This window comes from Babylonia areolata, chromosome 17 (assembly GCF_041734735.1).
Source record: "Babylonia areolata isolate BAREFJ2019XMU chromosome 17, ASM4173473v1, whole genome shotgun sequence".
Lineage (NCBI taxonomy): Eukaryota > Metazoa > Mollusca > Gastropoda > Neogastropoda > Buccinidae > Babylonia > Babylonia areolata.
In genome coordinates this window covers 147,725-167,500 of record NC_134892.1, presented here as the reverse complement: position 1 = coordinate 167,500, position 19,776 = coordinate 147,725, and the positions used below count along the sequence as shown (strand labels likewise).

General features: G+C 42.4%; 1 protein-coding gene across 7 annotated transcripts in view; it reads right to left on the bottom strand.

The window, feature by feature from the left end:
* Positions 1-19,776, bottom strand: part of LOC143291554 (AMP deaminase 2-like) — a 190,249-nt gene that overhangs the window by 129,595 nt on the left and 40,878 nt on the right. For 5 of the 7 annotated variants that reach the window (XM_076601454.1, XM_076601453.1, XM_076601455.1 and 2 more), the window contains one exon: positions 17,984-18,049. The exons of the other annotated variants lie outside the window; for them this stretch is intronic. In XM_076601454.1, the coding sequence (XP_076457569.1) occupies positions 17,984-18,049 (66 nt within the window). The remainder of the gene's footprint in view (positions 1-17,983; positions 18,050-19,776) is intronic. 7 annotated transcript variants of the gene reach the window in all.

The window sequence follows — 19,776 nt, the reverse complement described above, 5'->3', positions numbered from 1 at the left end:
TGACATTTCTCTTGCAGCTGCCTTGCAGCAAACACCATGTCGGTGGTTCCGCGCTCTTTCCGAAATCCACATTGGCTCTCAGGCAAATGACCTTGGTCAAGGTGTGCTGTGAGGCGGTTCAGTAGGATCCTGGCAAGTATCTTGCCTGCGATGGAGAGCAAGGAAATGCCCCGATGGTTATCACAGGCTTGCCGGTTCCCCTTTCGCTTGTACAAGTGAATGATAGATGCATCTTTGAAATCCTGGGGGATCGTCTCTTCTTTCCACATGAGTGAGTACAGCTGATGGAGCTTCTCAGTCAGCACAGTGCCTCCATCCTTGTAGACCTCTGCTGGTATGGAGTCTGAGCCAGGTGCTTTGCCACTGGATAGCAGATGGATTGCTTTCTGGGTCTCAAGAAGTGTTGGCGGATCGTCCAGTGCTTCGTTGATGGGGACTTGTGGGAGACGGTCTATGGCTTCATTATTTATGGAGGAAGGGCGATTTAAGACACTGTTGAAGTGCTCAGCCCAGCGTTCAAGAATTTTCTCCTTCTCGGTGATCAAGGTATTCCCATCTGCACTGAGGAGGGGGGATGATCCTGAGAATGTGGGGCCGTAGACTTCTTTTAAGGCATCAAAGAACCTCTTCATATCGTGCCTGTCGGCATATCCCTGGATCTCATCAGCTTTGTCACTCAGCCACTTATCCTGCATCTGGCGTAACTTTTGTTGAACAGTCCTGCGGATGGCATCGTATGCATCCTTTTTTGATGTGGACTTTGGGTTGCTCAGGTAGGCTTGATGCAGATGGCGTTTCTCATCCAGAAGCTGCTTGATTTCATCACAGTTTTCATCAAACCAGTCTTTGTGCTTTCTGGTCATGGGTCCCAGGGTCTCTGAAGCTGTACTGTAGATCAGCTCACGCAGGGTCCTCCAGTCAGACTCCACATTCTGGTTGTCCAGAGAGGCGGATTCCAGACGATCTTCCAGCAGCTCAAGTATGACAGACAGGATCAGACAGTGATAGGACTGTGGGGAAGGATGGCAGACAGAGTCAGGCAGTGATAGGACTGTGGGGAAGGATGGCAGACAGGATCAGACAGTGATAGGACTGTGGGGAAGGATGGCAGACAGAGTCAGGCAGTGATAGGACTGTGGGGAAGGATGGCAGACAGAGTCAGACAGTGATAGGACTGTGGGGAAGGATGGCAGACAGAGTCAGGCAGTGATAGGACTGTGGGGAAGGATGGCAGACAGAGTCAGACAGTGATAGGACTGTGGGGAAGGATGGCAGACAGGATCAGACAGTGATAGGACTGTGGGGAAGGATGGCAGAGTCAGACAGTGATAGGACTGTGGGGAAGGATGGCAGACAGGGTCAGACAGTGATAGGACTGTGGGGAAGGATGGCAGGCAGGATCAGACAGTGATAGGACTGTGGGGAAGGATGGCAGACAGGGTCAGACAGTGATAGGACTGTGGGGAAGGATGGCAGGCAGGATCAGACAGTGATAGGACTGTGGGGAAGGATGACAGACAGAGTCAGACAGTGATAGGACTGTGGGGAAGGATGGCAGACACAGTCAGACAGTGATAGGACTGTGGGGAAGGACATATATATATGGATGTATATAGATGGGCACAATAGCCGAGTGGTTAAAGCATTGGACTTTCAATCTTAGAGTCCCGGGTTTGAATCTCGGTAACAGAGCCTGGTGGGTAAAGGGTGGAGAATTTTCCGATCTCCCAGGTCAACATATGTGCAGACCTGCTAGTGCCTGAACCCCCTTTGTGTGTATACGCAAGCAGAAAATCAAATACACACATTGAAGATCCTGTAATCCATGTCAGCGTTCGGTGGGTTATGGAAACGAGAACATACCCAGCATGCACAACCCCGAAAGCGGAGTATGGCTGCCAACAAGGCGGGTTAAAAACGGTCATACACGTAAAAGCCCACTCGTGTACATACAAGTGAACGTGGGAGTTGCAGCCCACGAACATAGAAGTATATATATATATATATATATATATATATATATATATATATATATATACACACACACACACACACACTCACACATGCACGTCTATATATCATATTCACATACACCACCCACAACACAGCCACTATACCAACATATCCAGACCATCAACTCTCCCATGCGCTCTTGGCTAAAGTAGTTATTCCCTGTATAAAAACACATAATATTGCAGTGACAGGTGCTTCAGCCCAGTGGTTAATGCACTGTACTTTCAATGTGAGAGTCTTGGGCTTAAATCTTGCTCACACCACCTACTAGCTTAAGGGCAGAGATTTTTCTTATCCACAAAAGTAAAAACATAGGTACAAATTTGCTAGTGCCCAAACCCCCTTCAAATGTGCACATTAAAGATCCCATAATCCATATCATTGTTTGGTGATCATGGGTCATATAAAGAAAAACATACTCAGCATGCATATTCCCAAAAACTGAGTGTGGTTGCATAAACAGTGGGTTAAAAACAGTCATTCACACAAAAATTTCAAAAAGTACATGGGTGTGAACATGGGTACTGCAGCATACTAACACATGAAAAAATGATGCAGTGACCACTTTAACCCCCTCAGTGCCCCAGGATGGACATTTCCATCTGCATTATTGTAGGAATTTTCCGGTCACAAATCATCTGATTCTGGTGAATTTGTCATAATTGGATAGCGTGTTCATTTTCATTTCAGAAAAAAAAAATTATAGGTTATCCATAATTTCTTTAAGTAGTTTGCATGCAAGAATCTTTTTTATACTTTCCATGACAAAAACATCCCTTGGCAAAGAGCTATCAGTGAGTATAAAACAGGCTTGGCACTGAAATGGTTAACACATGAGGAGCTCACACTATTCGGTGCACATGGTTTCAGTCATATGAGAAAGGTGCCCACAAGCATGTAAGCCAGCTGAGAAGCATAAAACAGCAACAACAACAAAAATAAATCACTGACACAAAATATGCACCTTCCACAGTAATTACCATAGATCTGTCAAACTGTACACGTCATGTTTTCTTACAAAACTTTTGATGATCACATTCAAATAACCTGACAATACAGAGCGTGATGTAAAAAAAAAATCTAACAATACCAGAACATAATTAAAAAAATTTGAACAAGCAGCATAATTATGTCACAACTGACAAATAAAGTAGATTTACACATTCTTCATTTCAAATCTGGAGAGAAAAAAGAAGAAAAGAAAAAAAGAAAAATGAGAGATGGTAAGAGTCAAAAACATACAGCCAAACCCTTCTTAGCTGAACAAGTAACTCTTTGAAGATGTCATCTTATCATGGTCTAATATCAATGGATTGGAAAAGATGTTATATGACAGTACTACTATTACAAATACAATTACCACAATTACTATCACAATATCAAAATATTGTATATGGAATAATATAAAATACTCACACAACACAAAACTACACAACTTTTCTATTGGTTTCATTTTTAAAAAAAAGAAAGAAAAACTGTGAGGCTTCAAGCACACACACACACACACACACACACACACACACACTCTTAATCAAATGGCCCATGACAGAATGATCAGGGACTCCTACAATATAAAGTCATGCATATTTCACAGCAATAATAACAATAACAATAACAAAAGCAACAAAGGATGGCATTGTATTGATCTGTTAGCAGCCACTGAAACTATTGCATTCATGCTCCAGCAATAGCATGATGCTGTTTTTCTGATCCAATCTGTTGAAGGACACAGAAAAGAGAAAAAAAAGAGAAAGCAGACAAGAAAACAGAAAAGTGGACTTTTCACACACACCCCCTTCCCTTCCCTCAATAATAAATGAGGTAAATGACGTCTTTATCTTTACATTTTCCTGTTTCAACCCAGCCAACCACAATGGCCATAGCAGGACTGTAGAACCTGTCCATTTTTCACAATAAAAATCATTTTTAAAAAAACAAAGGAAAATAAGGCACCAGCGCAGTCACGGTCGTAACACACAACACACAGTGTCATGATCATGCACATAAACCTAGGACTTGGCTGTGGCACTGTTCATCAGCAGAAAAAAATAACAGATAAACTGAACACAGATATAAACTGCACTGTAGTAAACCAAATAACATGACAACAAACAAAACCAAAACTGCCAACATGACCCTCACACATTCTAGGCATATAAAACAACACAGCATAGTAACAATTCCAAATTTACAAGTCCAGAGAAAGACGACAACAACAAACACAATAAAACAAAAATGGGTCTATAATGTCAGATAGTGTCCTAGCTGAGTGAAAACAACATCCTGGGCTGGCCCTTTCAACTGTGGGCAGTGTACAGCCTGACAGGCTTCCCTGCCATGCTGATGCTCAAAAATCCCAAATCATAATTAATGTACTGTTTTTCCTCCATATTCTGTGTGGACACATCCAGAAATACTCTTCCTTAAAAAAAAATCAAAAAAAAAAATCTGCACACAGTTTGCTGTACCACAAAACAACACACCATCACACCTGCCTGAAAGAACACAGGTTGTGAAATGGTGACCTTGAGAAATATGTTGTAACAAAAGAGTAATTCAATACAATAATCACTGAAGCAATGCATAGTCCCTGGGAAAAGCAGAGGAATATGTTGTAACAAAAGAGTAATTCAATACAATAATCACTGAAGCAATGCATAGTCCCTGGGAAAAGCAAACCAAATTTCAAACAGAGAACTATGTTGTAACAAAGAGTAATTAAATACAATCAACAACAACAACAAAATATGTTATGACTCCATCAATAAATAATTTCAAACTCAACAACTTAATTCTAAACACACTCTTCAGCATCTTACTTATATATACATTACATATATTCATATATATGTATATTCATTTCCACAGTTTACTACATACTCTTTTTCCTGTTTACCTGAAAAATAGCATAATGATGCCGTTGTATTCAATATCTGATGTCTATCAGGAGACGGAAGAATCATCAAGTTTTCCTTTCACTTTTTCTTGGATAAAGCCGTTTCTGATTTCACAGTAAAACAATCTCAGGTATCAATCTTTTCATCACTTTCAAAAAAATTATACCCCCCACCACCCTCGCCCCAAGAAAAACAAAGAGGATTCTGACTCAAACTACCAGCTTCAGTTCCCTGAAATTTCTGCCCCAAAAAAGAGCAAGCTGAACAAATCTGGCATCCACAGACCCCAGAGGAGCAAAAACCACTGAGCACGCAATGCTCCAGTCCCACATGACTTTTCTGTAATAACACCACTCTCTGCTGTCCTCTTGTACACACACACACACACACACACATGCACGCACGCACGCGCGTGCGCGCGCACACACACACACACACACACACACACACACACACACACACACACACACACACACTACTGGACAAGAGGGCATTGGAGAAGAGTTGTCCAATCCATCTTCATGCACTAATTCACTTCTGCTTGTCAGGAGTGGACTCGAGAAGAGTTGTACAATTCAACGTCATTCAACTACGAGCTTCGCTTGGACAGGACAGCAATGGGAAAAGAGTCGGCGTGTTCATGATCATGAAGGAAAAAGCAAGCTGAAATGAAAAGAGTCAGCGTGTTCATGATCATGAAGGAAAAAGCAAGCTGAAATGAAAAGAGTCAGCGTGTTCATGATCATGAAGGAAAAAGCAAGCTGAAATGCAGCCAGTGGAACTACTTCCAAAAACAAAAAGAAGAAAAGAAAGGAATCCAGCATCCAGAGACCTTGGTACTCCTCTTTGGCTGATCTCCTTCCAGCATTGATCAGCACAAATGGGCAGATGAAATGTCCCCCAGAGTGTGCTCAATTGATTGGCATACATCAGACTGCAGGCACTGTACCGACAGGAAGGCTCAACAACAAACCACACAACACAACCACACCCTGTGCACTCCCTCAAACTCTCCTCTCATCACCCCCCACACCCCCAACCCCCACCCACCCCAGCCCCCCATCATCACCCGAGCCTTCCAAAAATGTCTTGTAATCTGCGGAAGCTCAGTGACCTAATCTGGATGCTGTCCTTGTTCAAACATGCATCGTTGTCAACAACCCAGCAGATCAAAGGAGGGGAAGCACACCTATCATCAGTCTCTTTATGAGAAGGGAGACAACTAGCCTGGTTATGTTTGCCTCAGGAGCTGACCTCAAACGCAGGCTGCCCTTCTTCGCCTCCAATATGTTTGCCTCTGGAGCAGACCTCAAACGCAGGCTGCCCTTCTTCGCATCCAATATGTTTGCCTGAGCTGACCTCAAACGCATGCTGCCCTTCTTTGCCTCCAATATGTTTGCCTCAGGAGCTGACCTCAAACGCAGGCTGCCCTTCTTCGCATCCAATATGTTTCCCTCAGGAGCTGACCTCAAACGCAGGCTGCCCTTCTTCGCATCCAATATGTTTGCCTCAGGAGCTGACCTCAAACGCATGCTGCCCTTCTTCACCTCCAATCAAAGTGAGTGGGTGAGAGCCACTGGATGGTGACAACACCACAAAAACCTGCATCTTGCCATCTTGCCACATCTGTATGATGTCCCCCTCTCTACCTCTCACTCCCTTCTCTCTCCTCCCCCTCTCTTCCCTTCTCTCCTCCCCCCCACCTCTCCTTCCCCTCTCTACCTCATCTTCCCCTCTCTCATCCCCCTCTCTACCTCTCCTCCCCCTCTCTACCTCTCCCCCTCTCTCCTTCCTCTCTATAGCTCTTCCCCTCTCTCCTTCCTGTCTCTACCTCTCCTTCCCCTCTACCTCTCCTCCCCCTCTCTACCTCTCCCCCTCTCTCCTTCCTCTCTATAGCTCTTCCCCTCTCTCCTTCCTGTCTCTACCTCTCCTTCCCCTCTACCTCTCCTCCCCCTCTCTCCTCCCCTTCTACCTCTCCTCCCCCTCTCTCCTCCCCCTCCACCTCTCCTTCCCCTCTCTCCTCCCCCTCTCTACCTCTCCTTCCCGTCTCTCCTCCCCCTCTCTACCTCTCCTTCCCCTCTACCTCTCCTTCCCCTCTCTCCTCCCCCTCTCTACCTCTCCTTCCCGTCTCTCCTCCCCCTCTCTACCTCTCCTTCCCCTCTCTCCTCCCCCTCCACCTCTCCTTCCCCTCTCTCCTCCCCCTCTCTACCTCTCCTTCCCCTCTACCTCTCCTTCCCCTCTCTCCTCCCCCTCTCTACCTCTCCTTCCTCTCTCCTCCCCCTCTCTACCTCTCCTTCCCCTCTCTCCTCCCCCTCTACCTCTCCTTCCTCTCTCCTCCCCCTCTCTACCTCTCCTTCCCCTCTCTCCTCCCCCTCTACCTCTCCTTCCTCTCTCCTCCCCCTCTCCTTCCCCTCTCTCCTTCCCCTCCACCTCTCCTCCCCCTCTCTACCTCTCCTTCCCCTCTCTCCTCCCCCTCTACCTCTCCTTCCTCTCTCCTCCCCCTCTCCACCTCTCCTTCCCCTCTCTCCTTCCCCTCCACCTCTCCTTCCCCTCTCTCCTCCCCCTCCACCTCTCCTTCCCCTCTCTCCTTCCCCTCTACCTCTCCTTCCTCTCTCCTCCCCCTCTACCTCTCCTTCCCCTCTACCTCTCCTTCCCCTCTCTCCTCCCCCTCCACCTCTCCTTCTCCTCTCTCCTCCCCCTCTCCACCTCTCCTCCCCCTCTCTACCTCTCCTTCCCCTCTCTCCTTCCCCTCTACCTCTCATTCCCCTCTCTCCTCCAACTCTCTACCTTTCCTTCCCTTCTCTACCTCTTCCACCCTCTCCCTGTCTCCTGCATTGTTTCTCTCTTCCCCTCTCTTCCCCCCCAATCTCTCTCTCTCTCCTTCTCTCTCACTCTCTTGTCTCCTTATTTGCTACCTTTTCTGTCTCTTACATTAGTGTTTTAAATCTTATTACTTTTCTGTGTTAATTTCACTCAAATCATTCATGTGTAGCATTCATGCTAGGGTTTTGTTGTTGTTTCTGTTTTTCCCTCGGTGGTGTGCGTGTGTGTGTGTGTATTTGTGTTTGTGTGTAGTGTGTTACTTGCTTCTGTTTTGTAAAGATGTGATTGAAGTTGTGTCTCTCAGCTTGATGCTGCGTTATCCTTCTACATTATACATGTAAAACATTTATACGTGTGTAAATGTTTGTGTGTCTCTTAAAACAACGGCAGATATATAAGTCTGCCAAAGTGCTAATATCTTCAACGTTGGAAAATAAAGATTCATTCATTCATTCATTCATTCATTCATTATTTCTTTCTTTCTTTCTCCCCCACCCTCTACATGTCTATTGCACTGTTTCTCTCCTTTTCTCTCCTCCCCCTCTCTCCTCCCCCCCATCTACTCTCTCTCTCTTTCTCCCCCACCCTCTCCCTGTCTCCTGCACTGTTTCTCTCCTCCCCCTATCTCTCTCTCTTTTTCTCCCCCACACTCTCCCTGTCTCCTGTGCTGTTTCTCTCCTTCTCTCTCCTCCCCCTCTCTCCTCATCCTATCTCTCTCTCTCTTTCTCCCCCACCCTCTCCCTGTCTCCTGTGCTGTTTCTCTCCTTCCTCTCCCTCTCCTTCCTCTCTCCTCCCCCTCTCTCCTCCGCTGATATCTCTCTTTTTCTCCCCCACCCTCTCCCTGTCTCCTGCACTGTTTCTCTTCTTCCTCTCTCTCCCCTTCCTCTCTCCTCCCCTGATCTCTCTCTCTCTTTTTCTCTCCCACCCTCTCCCTGTCTCCTGCACTGTTTCTCTCCTCATCTCTCTCTCCTTCCTCTTCTCTTCCCCCTCTCTCCTCCCCTGATCTCTCTCTCTTTTTTTCTCCCCCACCCTCTCCCTGTCTCCACGGTTTCTCTCCTTCCTCTCTCCTTCCCCTCTCTCCTCCCCCATCTCTCTCTTTCTCCCCCCCACCTCCCTGTCTCCTGCACTGTTTCTCTCCTTCCTCTCTCTCTCCTTCCTCTCTCCTCCCCCTCTCTCCTCCCCTTATCTCTCTCCCTCTTTTTCTCCCCCACCCTCTCCCTGTCTCCTGCACTGTTTCTCTCCCTCCTCTCTCTCTCCTTCCCCTCTCTCCTCCCCAATCTCTCTCTTTCTCCCCCCCCCCCCCCCCCGTCTCCTGCACTGTTTCTCTGTTCCTCTCTCTCCTCCCCCTGCCCCCTCCCGCTCGCTCTCTCTTCAACTCTCTTTCTCACACACCCAAGGTTTATGATCAATGATGATGTATTTGTGACAGGGGTTTTTTTTGTTTTTTTTCTTCTTTCTTTTTTCTTTTTTTTTCTTTTTTATGTACCAGTTACTTTAGAACATAATACTTTTACTGCTTTTTTCTTCTTTTTTTTCTTTTTTTTTTTTTTAGAAAATAGACCAGCGTTTTAACAATTCATAATGATTTTAAATGCTTTTCTAATTTTTTTTTTTTTTTTTTTTTTAAGCAAAGCGTGAGTGTGTGTGTGTGTGTGTATGTGTGTGTGTTTGTGTGAGTGTGTGTGTGTGTGTGTGTGTGTGTGTGCGTGTGTGTGTGTGCTTGTGTGTGTGTGCGCGTGTGTTCAAATACATAAATATGGTGTACTTGTAGTATATCTTTTCAAAAGTTTTTATTGTCTGTTGTGAGTCATGAGTTGATGTTTATGCATGTTTGTTCAGTGCCATAATTTAACTATCATGTGTGCAATATGATGTTTAGGAGTTATGATGTTTAACTCATGGAAGGGTTTCTTATTCAAGAAACTTTATCTTAATGTACCAATTACTTTATAACCTATTTCTTTTACCACGTTGCATTTATCTAAATACTGAACCTGCCATATAACAGTTTATAATGATTTTATAGAAGCATTTCTTGTTCTGATATTGTATTTCTTAATATTCAGATTATTTTACAAAGTGTGTGTGTGTGTGTGCATGTGCGTGCGTGTGTGTGTGAGTGAGTGTGTGGAGGGTAAGGGGGCTTGGGTGTGTGCGGGGGAAATGTGCCCACTGTGTTGTGTTGTTTGTGTGTATTTATCTTTATGCATTGCTGTTTTATCTTTTGTCCAACATTTGTCATGTTGTTTGTGAGTGTGCTGGACTTGGCTGTTGGCTGAGATACTGTGAAGGGTGAGTATTTGTCATGTTGTGAGTGTGTTGGACTTGGCTGTTGGCTGAGATACTGTGAAAGGTGAGTATTTGTCATGTTGTGAGTGTGTTGGACTTGGCTGTTGGCTGAGATACTGTGAAGGGTGAGTGACCAGCATGTGGATGCACAATTTAATTTCCAAATGGATGAATAACATATTTTGTATTTAATTGTATTATAATTTATATTGTATTGTATTGTATTGTATTGTATTGTATTGGACCATCTCCCTGTTTCTGCACTGTTTCTTTCTTCCCCTCTCTCCTCCCCCATCTCTCTCTCTCCCATCTCTCTCTCTCTCTCTCTCTCTCTCACCCCCACACACACGCCCCACCCTCTACCTGTCTCCTGCACTGTTTCTCTCTCCCCCTCTCTCCTCCCCCTATCTCCCTCTCTCTCTTTTTCTCCCCCACCCTCTACCTGTCTCCTGCACTGTTTCTCTCTCCCCCTCTCTCCTCCCCCTATCTCCCTCTCTCTCTTTTTCTCCCCCACCCTCTACCTGTCTCCTGCACTTTCTCTCTTCCCCTCTCTCCTCCCCCTATCTCCCTCCCTCTCTTTTTCTCCCCCACCCTCTACCTGCCTCCTGCACTTTCTCTCTTCCCCTCTCTCCTCCTCACCCCCCCACCCCCCCTCTCTCTCTTTCTCCCCCACCCTCTACCTGTCTCCTGCACTGTTTCTTTCTTCCTCTCTCTCCTCCCCCTCAACCCCCCTCTCGCTCGCTGTCTCTTCAACTCTTCCCCCCTTCTCTCTCTCTCTCTTGCACATCTCACAGAGTTACCTTTATTTTAAATAGAAAAATATAAGTGTATTATGTATATATATATATATATATATATGTATGTATCCATATATACATATAGCTAGGTAGATAGATATTTCTATTATGTTTAATATTTGTATGCATACATACATGTTTATAACACATCAAACAAACAGAAATAAAGCACATGTGTACTCACACAGGTATGTGTGAGAGAGAGAGAGACTGGCCAAGACAACCACCTGCTCAAAACCACTACATACATCATAGAGAGAGACTAGCCAAGACAACCACCTGCTCAAAACCACTACATACAGACAGACAGACAGAGAGAGAGAGAGAGAGAGACTGGCCAAGACAACCACCTGCTCAAAACCACTACAAACAGAGAGAGAGACTGGCCAAGACAACCTCCTGCTCAAAACCACTACATACAGACAGACAGACAGACAGAGAGACTGGCCAAGACAACCACCTGCTCAAAACCACTACATACAGACAGACACAGAGAGAGAGAGAGAGAGAGAGAGAGAGAGAGAGAGAGAGAGAGACTGGCCAAGACAACCACCTGCTCAAAACCACTACATACAGACAGACAGAAAGAGAGAGACTGGCCAAGACAACCACCTGCTCAAAACCACTACAGAGAGAGAGACTGGCCAAGACAACCACCTGCTCAAAACCACTACATACAGACAGACAGAGAGAGAGAGAGACTGGCCAAGACAACCACCTGCTCAAAACCACTACATACAGACAGACAGAGAGAGAGAGAGAGAGAGAGAGAGACTGGCCAAGACAACCACCTGCTCAAAACCACTACATACAGACAGAGAGAGAGAGAGACTGGCGAAGACAACCACCTGCTCAAAACCACTTCATACAGACAGACAGAGAGAGAGAGAGACTGGCCAAGACAACCACCTGCTCAAAACCACTTCATACAGACAGACAGACAGAGAGAGAGACTGGCCAAGACAACCACCTGCTCAAAACCACTTCATACAGACAGAGAGAGAGACTGGCCAAGACAACCACCTGCTCAAAACCACTACATACAGAGAGAGAGAGAGAGACTGGCCAAGACAACCACCTGCTCAAAACCACTACAAACAGACACAGAGAGAGACTGGCCAAGACAACCACCTGCTCAAAACCACTTCATACAGACAGAGAGAGAGAGAGACTGGCCAAGACAACCACCTGCTCAAAACCACTTCATACAGACAGAGAGAGAGACTGGCCAAGACAACCACCTGCTCAAAACCACTTCAAACAGACACAGAGAGAGACTGGCCAAGACAACCACCTGCTCAAAACCACTTCATACAGACAGAGAGAGAGAGAGAGACTGGCCAAGACAACCACCTGCTCAAAACCACTACAGACAGAAAGAGAGAGAGACTGGCCAAGACAACCACCTGCTCAAAACCACTACAGACAGAGAGAGAGACTGGCCAAGCCAACCACCTGCTCAGAACAACTGCCTAACAAGACACATATCAACAGAGATTTCTGTTCACTCAGTCACCATCAAGAAACCGCTAAAACTGCAAGAGGAGACAGAAAAGCCTACAGAGACATTCGACTCCTCACAGAACTGACAAAGCAGAACACCAGAAACATTCAAGTCATAAAAAGAAATAACAAAAACGAACAACATATGGTGTCAAGATGAATACGGAGTCATATGTAAATTCTTTGAAAGGACTATGTAAATACACTTTCCTACTTCTTCCCTTTCTTCCTGTTTTCCTCCTCCTCCTCCTCCTCCTTCTTCTTATCACTATCACTATTAATTATTATTATCATTACTATCACTATTAACAATTTCAATACATATTATAATAATAATGGATACAAATATAGCACCCTATCCAGAAAACTGCTCTCGGTGCTTAAAAAAATCACCTCCACATCACATGTAAAATCAACATCACACTTATATGCACAAAACTATACAAGTTTTGGTATACACATTTTTATACATATAACACACACACACACACACACACACACACACACACACACACACACACATGCATCAAGACAGAAGCTTACCAGTCACTCTCCTATTTATCATTATAATCACCATTGTACTCTCTTGCCTTCATACAACTGATTGGTGGAAGCCAACTGCAGTACAGCAACATGCAGATCTATATAATCACTCTTGCAATGTCAGGAAGGGTTCAATGTCAAAGTCAAGATTCAATGCAGAGACTTTAACAAAATATCTCATTATAAAAAGAAAAAAAGCATTACTAAATCAAATCAAATCATGTTGTTTACCGCCCAGCCATCTGAAAGGGGCTATTTCAGGGCTGCACATTACTAAATCCTGTAGATACCACTGATTCCATGTACATCAGTACTTCTTGCTGATTTTTGTATGAAGAACTTTTGGCATGCCTGTTTGAGAATAGGACCACTTTGTCCTGCACCAAAGCAAGAAACCTTCTCACTGATAATGATATATAAGAGGAGAAAGATGCAGTTCAACACCAGTCATGAAAGAGAAACTAACAAACACCTGATAATGATATATAAGAGGAGAAAGATGCAGTTCAACACCAGTCATGAAAGAGGAACGAACCCTAACCCAAGCTTAGCCCATGCCACACACAAACAGCTGACAGTGACACTGACATGCTCAACCATGCATACAAGCCAGACTCAAAACAACTCACGAACTTTGAAGTCACAGATAACAAGGTATGCCAAACACAAAATGCCATAAAAAAACTGTACATTATAATCTTTCCTTCAAATAAAGAAAATAGTAATAAATGTCAAACATACACAGATATGTGGGGAAGCATCAAATGTATGTACTAGCAACATGCATAAAATTCTGCTTTGACACCCAGTGCCAAACACAACATGTATGTGCTAGCAACATGCATAAAATTCTACTTAGACACCCAGTGCCAAATACAACATGTATGTGCTAGCAACATGCATAAAATTCTACTTTGACACCCAGTGCCAAATACAACATGTATGTGCTAGCAACATGCATAAAATTCTACTTTGACACCCAGTGCCAAATACAACATGTATGTGCTAGCAACATGCATAAAATTCTACTCTGACACCCAGTGCCAAATACAACATGTATGTGCTAGCAACATGCATAAAATTCTACTCTGACACCCAGTGCCAAATACATGTATGTGCTAGCAACATGCATAAAATTCTACTTTGACACCCAGTGCCAAATACAACAAAACACAAGAACCACAAGTGACAACAGCAACTATACAAAAAGGGTTGGGGTTTTTTGGTTTGTTTTAAACTGGTGTTCAGTTGTCTGTGTGTGTGTCTGTGTGTGTGTGTGTGTGTGTGTGTCTGTCTGTGGTAAACTTAAACATTGCCATTTTCTCTGCAAATACTTTGTCAACTGACACCAAATTTGGCATAAAATAGGAAAATTTCAGTTCTTTCCAGTCATCTTGTTCAAAACAATATTGCACCTCTGGGATGGGCACAAAAAAATTAAAAAAAGAAGCCAAATTATATGCAAACTGGATTTACTGGGGGGGCGGGGGGTTTGTTTTGTTTTTGTTTTTAATCTTTAAACATGGCACTTTGATCTGATATTCTGACACAACAACAATAGCAGTCATTTTTATCATTTTTTGTTCAAACAGGAACTTCTTTTGCTAAGCATGTAAGTTATATTTATTTTGCATGTCTTTGGTGCTGATAGTAAAAAAAAAGGGAAATTAATCTGTAATTAATGCTAAGGGGCTTAATTTGCTTTAAACTGATCTTTCTCATCTTAAACATTACATTTTGGAATTATACTCAATACATAAAAAGCTTTGTGTGTTTTACTCTCAGTGTACAGGGCTTTCACTACGTTCATTCGTCCAAGTGGTCTTTTTTGGAAAATACTAAAATCAATACGACAAGTGGACTTTATAGATCTATTGGCTGAGCCCTGATGGTCATGGGCAAAAATCAATTGCGTACACATATTTACACATATTCAAAGTGTGTGCTCATATTCTTCGCGAACGCGAACGACGCCATTTTGTTTTAAGTTGTTGACCTGCCCGTTCAATCCTATATTCAATCGACAATACACGATACCGTGATGGAAAGTTGGAGAAGGAGATCATTCAATATTTATTCAGAGAAAGATTTGTGAATGCCTCATGACTTACTGGATTATGCCCCAAACTGCCATAAAAATATCTACAGAATCAGTCGGAATTCACAGTTTAAAATAATAAACCATGAGAGTTAATACCCTTGAATTGATGAAATGTAAAAATTTCCAGTCTTGACTTTTCTCAAAATGAAGTCCTTTTCACTTCATACGATGTTTAGAAGTACTTTACTTGGCTCCACATGTTATTAGTTTAACAAAATATTCAATTTTCATATCAACTTTAAAACTATAAAACTAGAATAAACATAAAAGAGAAATTGAATCAGCTATGTCAACCGGGTGTAACTAAACTTGTACATCTATCTAGATTCAGAGACAATGGCTAAATGTTGCAGTGTGATTGCAGCGATAGCCACGTCTCCTTTACCCCGGACTTAAAAAGAATTTTTAATTGCCCTTAAAGATTTTTTGAATGCCCAAGATACACCAGAATAATATGATTTAAACAGCGTTCTCACTGCGAATACCGCAATTGATTTATCATCCTTTTTAAAAAAGCATGTTTAAATGTTATATTTTTTAACGTCAGTTAAGCAGCCACGGTAGTGTAATGGGTAAGACAGTTTCTTCTCACCTGAACACGCGGGGTTCAAATCTGCCGTTAGGACTTTTTTTCTTTTTCTTTTTTCATTTTCTTTTAACCCGAAGCTTTATAATAACAAATACCAAACACATTTTAACGATTATATTTTTTTTAAGTGTATCACAAGTGAGTCTTGAAGGCCTTGCCTCTTGTTTTTTTTAAAATTTAGTTGCAGTTGGTGGTTGTTATTTTTGTTTGTTTTTATGATAAACCTTGTTTTTTCACAGCACAACAGTGATCTTTGATAAATCCAAGCTTATCAGGTTAAAACCTAATGCTTCATCCCATGCACATTTCAAAACCCATGCAAATCACACACACAATGATACTGTACAGAAGTACATAACTTTAAACCAACACCACAAGCATACAGCCAGCATATCAGCTACAGACAACAGGCACTGTGTCAACACAGGGAATGACCCAAAATTTACTGTCATCATTTTCAGCTACAGACAACAGGCACTGTGTCAACACAAGGAATGACCCAAAATTTACTGTCATCATTTTCAGCTACAGACAACAGGCACTGTGTCAACACAAGGAATGACCCAAAATTTACTGTCATCATTTTCAGCTACAGACAACAGGCACTGTGTCAACACAAGGAATGACCCCAAATTTACTGTCATCATTTTCAGCTACAGACAACAGGCACTGTGTCAACACAGAGAATGACCCCAAATTTACTGTCATCATTTTCAGCTACAGACAGCAGGCACTGTGTCAACACAGGGAATGACCCCAAATTTACTGTCATCATTTTCAGCTACAGACAACAGGCACTGTGTCAACACAAGGAATGACCCCAAATTTACTGTCATCATTTTCAGCTACAGACAACAGGCACTGTGTCAACACAGAGAATGACCCCAAATTTACTGTCATCATTTTCAGCTACAGACAGCAGGCACTGAATCAATACAGGGAATGATCCCAAATTTACTGTCATCATTTTCAGCTACACACCTACAGACAGCAGGCACTGAATCAATACAGGGAATGATCCCAAATTTACTGTCATCATTTTCAGCTACACACCTACAGACAACAGGCACTGTGTCAACACAGGGAATGACCCCAAATTTACTGTCATCATTTTCAGCTACAGACAGCAGGCACTGAATCAACACACGGAATGACCCCAAATTTACTGTCATCATTTTCAGCTACAGACAGCAGGCACTGTATCAACACAGGGAATGATCCCAAATTTACTGTCATCATTTTTAGCTACAGACAGCAGGCACTGTATCAACACAGGGAATGATCCCAAATTTACTGTCATCATTTTTAGCTACAGACAGCAGGCACTGTATCAACACAGGGAATGATCCCAAATTTACTGTCATCATTTTCAGCTACAGACAGCAGGCACTGAATCAATACAGGGAATGATCCCAAATTTACTGTCATCATTTTCAGCTACACACCTACAGACAACAGGCACTGTATCACACACAGGGAATGGCACACAATTTAGTGTCATCATTTTCAGCCCAAAGTAGTGTCACAAGGCTTAAGTTGTACAGTTTGTTTTCAAGCAAAGGTCTGAATTTCAGCATAAATAGCAGAAAAAACTATATATATATATATATATATATATATATATACTTTTTTCTTTTGTCTTTTTTTTTAAGACATACCAGGGTTTTGATAGGCCAGTCCCATCCCACAACAAATCTTCTTCCTCTGCGTCAATAAACAACTGAAGCTGTTTCTTTTAGTGATCAAAAAAAAAAAAAAAAAAAAAAAATCTAAAAATGAGTTTTGGTTCATTTTCACTTTTTTTTTTCTTTTTTTTTTTTCCAAGTATTTGGCTTTCACAGATATGTTTTCACTTTCTTTAACAGTTTGTATGAGAAGTCTTTCCACCCTCCACCTGTATAGTCTATGTAATGAGGATGCTTGTTTTGGCAGGGGGGGGGGGGGGGGGTTGTTGTTGCTGTTGTTGTATTTTGTTTCTTTCTTTCTTTTTGATTATTTGTTTTGGTTTTTGATGAAATTCATTTTGTTAATCCTGAATAAGAGTCTGTTCTGTTCAGCTCATGAAATCTAACATTGTGTTCCAAACCATTGTTTATTTTGCCTACTTTCTGAGATAAAAAACAAAACAAAACAAAACAAACACAACCTATTGGCTGAAATATAGTGAAAATTATGGAAGGCATAACTACCACTTAACAACATTGAGACCCTGAACAAAAGCATGCATGCACAGAAACTAAAAAGAAACATGAAGAAAAGAAAAGAAAACCAAATCCAAAAAATACAGAGAACATTAATTCATGTATATATCATCACAAAAAATTATACATGTCCAAAATTTCAAAACTGAAAAGGTGCAATAAAGCATAATTTGGTTTTTTAGTAACAACACCAAGAAAACACAGAGAAGAAGTGTGGGTGTAGTTACCATTGATGGACAGTCCTGGCAGCCAAGGAACTGTCACTTTCAGATCCATTATCCACCTCATTATGTCTACCCCACACACGTGCGGCAGGGGTCAGGGTTCAGGGGAGGGGGCGGGGAGAAACAGAAAGGCACACAGCCATCAGCATACATGTAACTCTCATCACATTATCTTGTGTATAGTCAGCATACATGTAACTCTCATCACATTATCTTGTGTACAGTCAGCATACATGTAACTCTCATCACATTATCTTGTGTACAGTTTGCATACATGTAACTCTCACCACATTTATCTTATGTACAGTTAGCATACATGTAACTCTCACCACATTTATCTTGTGTACAGTTAGCATACATGTAACTCTCATCACATTATCTTGTGTACAGTTAGCATACATGTAACTCTCATCACATTTATCTTGTGTACAGTTAGCATACATGTAACTCTCATCACATTATCTTGTGTACAGTCAGCATACATGTAACTCTCATCACATTTATCTTGTGTACAGTCAGCATACATGTAACTCTCATCACATTTATCTTGTGTACAGTTAGCATACATGTAACTCTCATCACATTTATCTTGTGTACAGTCAGCATACATGTAACTCTCATCACATTTATCTGGTGTACAGTCAGCATACATGTAACTCTCATCACATTTATCTGGTGTACAGTCAGCATACATGTAACTCTCATCACATTTATCTGGTGTACAGTCAGCATACATGTAACTCTCATCACATTTATCTGGTGTACAGTCTCCAAAGTAAAAAGAAACAAAAGGGTAGCACAAAAAAAGAAGTGCAAGTGACAGAAGAATTAAAAAAAACAAGCACACAGATAAAAAACACTTATCATATTCAATTTGTGTGAAATCTTGGAAAATAAAAAGAAGGTAAGAATGAACAACAGGAATAAAGTATTTTTCTTAAAAAGAAGATGAAGAAACAGGTGGAAAGCATTCACAAAAGAAAAGATTTAGTCAATAACGAAGACAGATAAATAACAACCAACCAAACAACATACACTGAACCACAGGCATAGACATACTTTTTTTTTTTAAAGAAGAAAAAAAAAAAAGAACTCAACAGAATAGAAGGCGAACAGAAAAAAGACATAATACAAACAAAATAAATCAACAACAAAAGAAAAACCAAAAGAAAGAAAAGGAAAGAGGAAAGCTGTAAGGAACAAACACAGAAAAATCAAAATATAACCTCTGCATAAAGAATGAAGATATGAACACACACAACCTGAACCAGACTGTCCTCCTTCCCATCACACAAAGAGAGAGGTGAAAGTCAGATGGGAGAGGATGTAGGAAACCAGACTGTCCTTCCCATCACACAAAGAGAGAGGTGAAAGTCAGATGGGAGAGGATGTAGGAAACCAGACTGTCCTTCCCATGACACAAAGAGAGAGGTGAAAGTCAGATGGGAGAGGATGTAGGAAACCAGACTGTCCTCCTTCCCATGACACAAAGAGAGAGGTGAAAGTCAGATGGGAGAGGATGTAGGAAACCAGACTGTCCTCCTTCCCATGACACAAAGAGAGAGGTGAAAGTCAGATGGGAGAGGATGTAGGAAACCAGACTGTCCTCCTTCCCATGACACAAAGAGAGAGGTGAAAGTCAGATGGGAGAGGATGTAGGAAACCAGACTGTCCTCCTTCCCATCACACAAAGAGAGAGGTGAAAGTCAGATGGGAGAGGATGTAGGAAACCAGACTGTCCTTCCCATCACACAAAGAGAGAGGTGAAAGTCAGATGGGAGAGGATGTAGGAAACC